The following is a 9,288-nucleotide window of genomic DNA, read 5'->3' on the forward strand; positions in this document are numbered from 1 at the left end:
TAATTTGGTTCAATAAAGGTATATTTAAACTGCTCCCGGTTTCTTATCATCGGTATGAACTTCAAACAGCGCCCGAATCAATAAAATCACAGAAATATTAATATTTTAGGGTTGCTACCACTTTTACCAAATTGCATAAATTACCAATGTCCATGCTGTTTGGCCTCAGATAAAGATACACGGATGTTGCTTTCATTTAACACAATCGTGGAATAGAAATATCCAGCAAAATGGCTTGAGTATTGTCTATAAAAATAAGAACAGTGAACCATTTTTAAGCCCAGAAAGTTTATCTGAGTATTTTGTAAATTATTTAATGAAATCTAAGCCCGACGATGAAAGAGTGACACGATTTGCGGATTATTTAGTAGATGTATGTATAAGTGAAGAGCTCAGTATCCACCTGAAATATGGGCTCAAGCATCAGCAGAGCCAACTTTAACCACTAATGCATGTGAGCCAATCCTTTCCCACTTTAATTCTAGCTTTTATATAACTCATCCAAATATTTTTATTCTAATAGAAAAGTTAAAAGAAATTCAAATAGAAACATTCATTAAATTTAATAATTTAAATGAACCTTTTAAATTCAAAAGTTCTAAAACAAAACAAAAACATGAAAAATTACAGTTTCATTGCAGTTTACATATCACCTTTTTCCACTTGATAAGAACTCGGGCGCAGTTTACATGAAACCTTTTTACACTTGATAAAAACTCGGGTGCAGTTTACATATATGATTTTGTGTTTACCTGTGCCTTGGGCGCAGTTTAAAATCGCCGTAGCGACCAATGATTCATTTTTAATTTTAAAAAGTTGTATTTAATACTTGAAACAGTTTTGACAAAAATATTTTTATAAAATAGTAATTATTATACAGGGTGTCCCAAAAATAATGGTGGGGTTTCAAACGGCTGTAGGTTGTGAAGTTGTGGACCTACAGCGCTCTGGTAGGGCTTGAATGAAAGAGGGAATTGTCAAGTTTCGAACGACTGCCACTAGATGTTTCATAGTCGTAACTGAATTACGCTTGGCGAACTTGATCACTTTTTTTTAATAATTGTAGAGTAAAAAAACAGTATTAAAGTATAATATTATAAAAGTATTTTTTACCTACTGGGAACCAATGTTACTACAATTCTACAAAGGGGGCGCAACTAGAGTAAACCTTTTCAAGTTACGTTAAGATTTGGGACACAATGTAGAGCCATCGGAATGCACTTCGTCTATACAATTTGGTCCTACCTGGGCTCGGGATGCAACTAGTGTGCACCGGAAATAAGCCAATACTAAGAGTCCAAAGGTACTACGCACGGTGACCTTAGGATTCTTGATTATGAGGTATATCGAGCCGCGTCATAATATGCCAGCGAGAAGTACTTCTAGCAAATCGGTGAAAACCATATCGCCTATTGAGATTGTAAATAAAGCCAACACGTATAATCGTACACCCTAACACTTTCAAGCCCAATGACAACTTTTGGAATCATGTATTATTCGCGGTTTTTTAGTGATAAGTCGCATAGTATTTATGATAAATCAGGTTACCCAACACTAAAATACGCAAAATTGAATTTCCCACAAAATATATGTTGATTGATTTTTAGTAGTATCGATATTTTAGCTTTTAATCAGTTTTTAAGGTCAAATTTCGATTACTCTGAAAATCGATATTCCGCCTAATTTGATAACGCTAAGAAGAATTTGATTTCAAGTGTCTCAAACTAACAGAAATAAAGTCGGGCCTGAAAGGGCTAATTGTATCCTCTCTTATACTAAAAATACGTTTATTAACACGTTATGTCATTATAACGGTTTATATCGATATTTGTAAGTCTACCATTAGAAATTCGCATAGTAGCGTTTATTTGAAAGTGATTTTACCACTTTCAGTTGTAATAATAATTTATATAGACCTGTGACCTCCCCCGCCCCCATTATATTATGATATAATAAAATACACCGTAAGGTTAGGTTTGGTAAGTGAGTAAGAAACGTAAGTTTGGTGTATATTAATATGAATAATATTAATGTTTTATTTTAATATGTATATAAATATAATTATATGCTATCAAATTAACATAATAATATACCTATTGTAACTGACAGTTATCACATGTCATTTGACCGAACAAATACTGTGTTCTATAGGTATATATACTATGTTAACAGATGTGTCAAAACAAATAATAAAAATCATTATTATTTCAAAGGTTTCTGCCAAATAACCTCAAACTTATTAAAAACTTCTATTTAAAATAAGTAGGAAAAAATATTCAAATAAAAATCTTAACAAATTAGAGAATTCATTTTTGCCCTTTTAAAAGCTGTGTAGACCTACTCCAATGTGTTAGTTTATAATGATTAATGTGCGTTTTTTCGTTTTTAACATACTGTACCTTTCCAGGCAAAGTTATGGTAGAAAACAAAACAAAGGTACAGGAGTCCCAAATGTATTCGCTTATTTTTCGTTCTATTATTATTGTCATTATATAATAAATTAAGCAAATATAATATACCACTTAAACCAATTTCATTAGCTTAAAAACGTTATTTTTTGCCAACAAGATGTCTTTTGAAAAAATACATGTACAATACATTTAATGTATTGTACGTACTTAGCAATTTGACTAGGCATATTAGAAACAACAATTGTTAATTTTGTTAACCGAATAATTTAGTTATAATTTTTTAAGTGGAACGGGAAGCACTATTTATTAAGGGGCAAAGGATAGGCAATATTTGACAAAAATTGATCTAATAGCCAATTTTCATATACCTACTAATTTCAAGGTGAACACATATTACAATTTTCTAATTATAATACTTTTAAAGTTATTTTTCTCCGCGCTATCACGAAAATTTGATAAAACAAGAGATAAAGCATTTTTGAGCCGAGTCTGCAACCACGAAAGAGCATTTTCATGTCTCGTTGAAGTACCCAATAAATTTAGAGTAGTGGTGAAATTATAGTATAAGCAGTAACAAGCTAGTATTTAAGGTGGCTAGTAAACATTTCAAGTTTCTGGCTAATATTTTAGTGTTTTCATAATATCTGGCCTAAAACAATTTATATGAAAATGACCTCTTAAATTAATGAATTTATATTTCAGTTATAGTTTGATGAACCCCATCCCTTATCTTTAATCTCTTATCTATTATGCCCTATATTATCCTTTTGATCTTGACTGTCAAGAATTATCATTACGCTTAATTCCATCCCCATCCCTGATCCCTCATCTCTTATCAGATAACAGTGTAACGCTTTTTTGTGACACTTTTTTCGGGTAAGTGCCACAGCTAAGACATGTAAATGTCAAAATGACTTTCGTAGAAGTCATTTTCTGGTGTATCTATTGGACGGATTTCAAGTATTTTTATGTGAAACTTACTATTTTTTTCTATGGGGGCTAATAGGCCGATTTTTTATTTAGCGATTAAAATAGTAGTTAGATGTATTAGAAAAAACTATAAAAAAGTAAAAATAAAAATGCTTATAAATATTTTTTGAAAACAAGAATAAAAAATCGGCCATTTAGCTATGTTAAACTATAAAACAAACAAAAATTAATGAAATCGGTTGGTAGACACTTCGGAAAGTGACTCTGCGTTTTAGTCTTTATTTGTAAAAAAATTGACGCTCTCCGTTCCCCTTAACATAAGTATTTTACATTTTAATCAGCATTACGCATAACTCATCCTGCGGGAAAAAAAGTGCCTCAGAAGACAGAAAAAATATTCGAACATCAGATATATTTTTTTTTTATATGTATAATAGAAGTCATCAACAAAACAGTTCTATGATTAAAATAATGTTTGTCAACCAATTTATTTCTTGTTAATAAATTAATTATTTTATGTACAATAATAATTGCTTAATATTTTTATTTTCTACAACTTAGATGGAAAACATTAATTTAAGTGCTACGACACCACGTTGGACCGCCATGTCAGTTGAATAACCGCTTACTATTGCATACTGACAATATCATTTCACCAAAATATATTTATATTTATAATATTGATGGTATGTTATCTGGAACTAAAATGCTAGCCATCTTTATGTTATGTCTTACTACTTAATTTTATATAACTGTAGTACTCGAAAATAAGACAAGATTACATAAAATCTTTTTTTTTTTATTAGACAATTCCTTCACTTACAATTTGGAATTAATAAATAAGGTAATTTAACTAAGTACCATCTAAATTTAACATAGATCTGAACTTAGTTCTGAAATCTAAAATAATAATAAAAAGAAAAAATTTACAGTAAAAACTTTTATGAAATTTTTCAATTATTTCATCACACATACATAACAAGAATCTTGTTTTAAAGAAAAGAAATATTGTTAAATATTAGAATAATTAAAACTAGTTTGTAATTATAGTACAGCAAATATAAAATACTAATAATTTTAATGCAATGTTTGTATTGTATTTGACGAGTTTTAAAGATATTTCTCGATAGACAAATTTTATCATTACTTGATGAAACTAATCCTCCAGGAACAAAAAGTATAAAAACACTTATAATAAAACCTAGTTTATATTATAATACGATTATCATTTAATTTAATGTGAAATGGAAACATAACAAAATAATATAATTTTATTGTAGTTAATCACATATGATATTGTTGAAGGTTATAAATTTACAAATTATTTTTCTATTCGATGTATTCGACCAAAAAGAATTAAATTTAACATCTATAAATAAAAATTGAATGTTTATAATAATTTTACTTTAAAATGAAATGTAAGTATAATAATTAGTTTAATTAAAAACATAATAAATTTAGGTCCTAATAAAAAAAAATTATAATTCAATTATTATAAATCTGTTAATTTAACAAATTTGTTTTCTATAAAAAAAAAAAACATAATAATAATAAATATACATAGATGAATTTTTTAACGTTTTTATAGCTATTGTTTGGGAGGCAAAGGATGGTATTGCATACTATGACATAGCAAATAAGTTGAAATGGTGGAATATAGTTTTGAGAAAAACATAATGTTTATTTCACATACAGGACTGATTTGTGTGATCACGTGGACGCTTTTTCTTTTTTAAACACTTTATCCAAAAGAGATTGCCATGCTTCTTGTACATATTTAACGTATAGCTGCACTGTTGGATTTGCCTTGACCCATTTGTATGATTTAATTGTCACTTGGATACTTTTCTGTACGGCGAAATCAAAGTTTGTGCCAGCTTGTTGTAGGTAATAATTTATCTTTGAAGCCACCAATGGATCTAAATTTGAAGTGGCCGATTCCCAGACGGGAACAAGCTTGTTCTTGACATTACCGTATAGTTTTTTGTCGTAGTACGACAATGTATACAGTGCCAAACCGCTCAAGACCAAAAACAGGCATATAAACGATATCAGTGAACCAATAAAACCGAACACTAAAAACAAATTAAAAGGTAATTAAAATTACAATTAAATAGTAATTAAATTAGTATTTAATAACTATTATTATACCTTTAGATACAAAACCAACTGGCTTCTTCTTAGGCTTGGCTTTATTTTTTGTTTTATCATTTTGAACACCGTTCTGCAGTGCTTTTCCTTTTTTGTCTTTCTTTTTAGTTTGTTTGTCATCTAAAACAAAAATAAAAATATCAGTAAGAAAAGTATATAAAAATATATATACCAACCTTGCTTTTTACTATCAACTTTTTCACCCTTAAAATACTGTACAACATTGGTAGCAGCTGCTTGACACTGTGCATTATTTTGGGTGGGTCCAACAGCCTCAGCCAAGTCGGACTTCAATGGATTGTTGTTAACATTTAAATGTTTCAAGGCCTTTAATTTGCTGATACCTTTGGGCAGGTCTTTTATTTTATTGTTGGCTAATGACAGATGAGCGAGCTTCTGCATAGAAGCAATATCAGCAGCAATTGTTTTAATTTGATTGTTTGACAGATCAAGTTTTGTCACGTTACCCAGATGTGAAAATAAATTCTGAAATATGGACAAAATAAAACTGTATTGAACAACATAAATAATATACAAATATTATATATTATATTGATGTGACCAATGAAGAAGGACGTAACTCGATTTTTACCATTTGTTTATTAAGATAGCATTTAATTTTCTTTATCTCCCATAGAGACGATTTGTAACTCCTGTCTTCTAAAGGGGTTGTAAAAAATTGAAATGCAACATTAGAACTTAACTTAGAAAACAGCTGTACTGAAGTTGTAAAAATTGAGTTACGTCCTTCTTCGTTGGACACCTCAATATTTATATATACAAATATATATTAGTACTTACGTCAGTAGATGATATCTTGTTGTTGGATAGATCAAGCGAAGTGATTTTATATTGGGCCTAGAAAATACAAACAAGACATTTTATTCATGTCATAGCTGGATGTAGTACTTCAATACTTTTTTTAGTAATGCGAGTACACGCTGCTACTGTATTTTAGGTTAATTATTTATTTTTATTATTATTATTGTTTATTACTCGTATATTATTATTAATTATGTAATATCAATATTGCATTGAACAACAATATAATTTTCTTAAGTACTAAGCTTAAAGTTAGTAAATCTTTAACCAATAAAACAACTACCTAAGCTTGTCAGTTTTGGGAGTCGACTCGAGTCCCTTCGGGACTCTTTGTTGGATGGGGGCTAACGTCCCCAAACCCCCAGAGGAAAAACTAGCTAGCCTTATGGACTAAACTAACCTAACCTACCGCTCTGGAAGTGTCAGTGACCTAACAAGATTGAACCAAACCTAGCCTTGCATCACCGACAAATGTATGGTGTAGCAGCAGGCAGCTGAAGCTGCTGCCACCTATTGTTATACAAGCGGAAATATGCAAATTTCAAGTAGCTACAATTTTTAACTAGATGAGTCCGTATTTTTAGCTTCAGATTCATAATCAACGTAAAAAATTCTACAAGATGTTAATAAAAAAGGGTGCCTGGTAAAGTGCATTTATGCTTTACTTTCTATATATTGTATACAGATATTTTAAACCAAAGATTATAATTGTTGCTACTAAAAGCCGTGTTTAGTTCAATGAACACATACAATGGTATAGCGATATAAATTTGTTGTTCTTATAAAAATTACAAAAAAAAAAATGCACTTTTGACCCTTGTACGTGGCGTACAAAGCTATACAATCATATTCTCGTGCCCAATGATGGTTTAATTTTAACACATTTCTACGATTTTAAGGTTAAAAATTTGTAGACAAGCTGTAAATCAAATTGATACAATTTGAATAATCTCGACATTTAACCGTACAACGATATGTAATTGTCCGATACGACTTTATTTAGGCCAAACCGACCACTAGACTATCATAGTCGTCACACGGCTCGACCGTTAAAAAAATAATAACGTTATTGGTAAATTATTCACCGACAGATACTCACTATTTCTTTGATGGGTATTTCGGTTAAATTGCAGCCGCTCAGGTTCAACTTATTGTTCTTGATTTTGTCTTTGATATTGATTACCGTCATTTTGAGAAATATACTTGTGCCACGGGACGAAAAATACAAAATAACAAAAAATAACGGCGAGCGTGGAATACGTTCTACACAGTACAGCCCAGACCAGACGCCGCGGAAATAATAGAAAAGTGGCAAATATCAGAATGTAAACACTTTAGTTTTCCGATACACGTATATCAGTGTTTAGTGTTGGTTTGACACGTGTCAAGATTGCCAACATTGCTGGATCCTACCGGTATACGTTGCCCTAGGCCACCGTGATGCAGCTGTCCCAAGTTTGCAACGTAGGCAATAGAAGTAAACCGAGTGATATTCACTGATATATGAACATCTTATTGGATCATTAACGAATAACCGCGTTCGAAAATGTACCTATTAATCATCGTTGAACAAATAAAAACATTGTTTATTTTTTTTAATGAGGTTTCTAGTTAATTGTCATCGAAATGTGCGTTGAAAGCATTTGTAGTTTTTTGTCCATGCTTTTGAAAAGATGTTTCTCGACCGAGAGGATTATTAAATATTACTCTTTACTTGACTTTTAAAAAACCTCCACCCAAAGTTGAGTTTATCCATAGATATATCCACTTTATTCACCCAAGATTGACACGGCTTTGGTCTTCTAAGACCGTAAATTAATATATAAATCCTCCTCTTAGTAATAAATACCATAGAATAATCACAGAATAGATTAAATTTAACTAAAATAACGGAATCTAACTAGAATAATAACTAATAAACAGTACCTCCTTCGAGCTCCGGTATAAAAATGCAGTTTATCAAAAATCACTTAAAGATCAACGATCCGTATTCTACCAATTTGTTATTTAACATTGGACAATTAGAAATATGGCAACAGTTTTAAATTATATGTATTTGATAAATTAGAATTATTAGACTTTACAAAAATCAGAAAAGTTCTACGAATATCAACTGCAGGAACGGAGTGCGAGATAAGTTTAAAATTACACATTATCCAGACCACCTAAAAATATGTAGTTAAGTGTTCAATACTTAAATCACAGAAAAAAAAGCTAGTTTTTAAAACTCAGAAATATTGATTTAATATTTTTTTTTACTAAATCGGGAATTATAGTGTTAAATTTTGTGCAGAAAGTTATGTTTTTTTAACGTCAAAGAAAATGGAGAAATTCGAATTTTTATTTGGTATAAAAAACAATTTTCATTACACATTATACACATAGAATAACCAAATGAACTATTTTGTGCAAATAATTAAATATTTACATTTCTCAACAATTGAGAACGACCAAGCCCCCGTAAAATTTTTTTGTCAATATTTTCCTTGGTAAATTTGGACCATTTATGCCCATTTCAGTACATTTAAATAGTATTTTAAATAAAAAAAATTCTGAAACTAATTTCAGAATACCAAATGTACTTCAAACTCGTACTACGTATTGTATATATATATTTATTAATACTTCCCATCTTTGCATCAACTTAACCTTTTAAAACTGTTTATAACCGTATGATATTAAACCGTTTGAATTTCTAAACTTCTAATTAAATCAGTGTTATAAACTTAGTAACAATCACAGAACTTCAGCCGTAATAACCGATGGATGAAATTTAAAAAAATAAAAGAAAAGGCGGGTATGCATTGCATACCAAATACTAAACATGGTTGCGGCAGTGGTGATATTATATTTGTATAGACTATAGAGTAACGACATCTGTCGGCGCACAATGGCCACCGACGCTTTACTTAAGCTCTTTGGAATTTTTGCCCTATAACAGTTTAACTGCCTGTCTCGCTTTGTTGTTTAGCTA

At 30.3% G+C, this 9,288-nt stretch overlaps 1 protein-coding gene across 1 annotated transcript; it reads right to left on the bottom strand.

The window, feature by feature from the left end:
• Window positions 1–4,870: 4,870 nt before the first annotated feature.
• Window positions 4,871–7,680, bottom strand: LOC126834846 (leucine-rich repeat-containing protein 59). The gene is made up of 5 exons (XM_050567043.1): window positions 7,414–7,680; window positions 6,294–6,350; window positions 5,669–5,978; window positions 5,493–5,612; window positions 4,871–5,416 (listed from the first exon to the last, which is right to left on the bottom strand). The coding sequence occupies exons 1-5, from the start codon at window positions 7,501–7,503 to the stop codon at window positions 5,052–5,054; spliced, it is 942 nt and encodes a 313-aa protein (XP_050423000.1). The 5' UTR covers window positions 7,504–7,680; the 3' UTR covers window positions 4,871–5,051.
• Between the last annotated feature and the right edge of the window lie 1,608 nt (window positions 7,681–9,288).

This window comes from Adelges cooleyi, unplaced genomic scaffold (genome assembly GCF_023614345.1).
Source record: "Adelges cooleyi isolate 19-005CV unplaced genomic scaffold, UGA_ACOO_1.1 ACOO_flye_CR_arks_rails_tigmint_CR_PRNA_1, whole genome shotgun sequence".
Taxonomy (NCBI): Eukaryota; Metazoa; Arthropoda; class Insecta; order Hemiptera; family Adelgidae; genus Adelges; species Adelges cooleyi.

Excerpts from the sequence above, each read along its gene's own strand:
- LOC126834846 (XM_050567043.1), bottom strand. The coding sequence starts at position 7,503 with ATGACGGTAATCAATATCAAAGACAAAATCAAGAACAATAAGTTGAAC. Across the intron at positions 6,351-7,413 it reads AAATACCCATCAAAGAAATA|GCCCAATATAAAATCACTTC; the intron begins GTGAGTATCTGT and ends TGTATTTTCTAG. Across the intron at positions 5,613-5,668 it reads AGTTGATAGTAAAAAGCAAG|ATGACAAACAAACTAAAAAG; the intron begins GTTGGTATATAT and ends TTTTTGTTTTAG.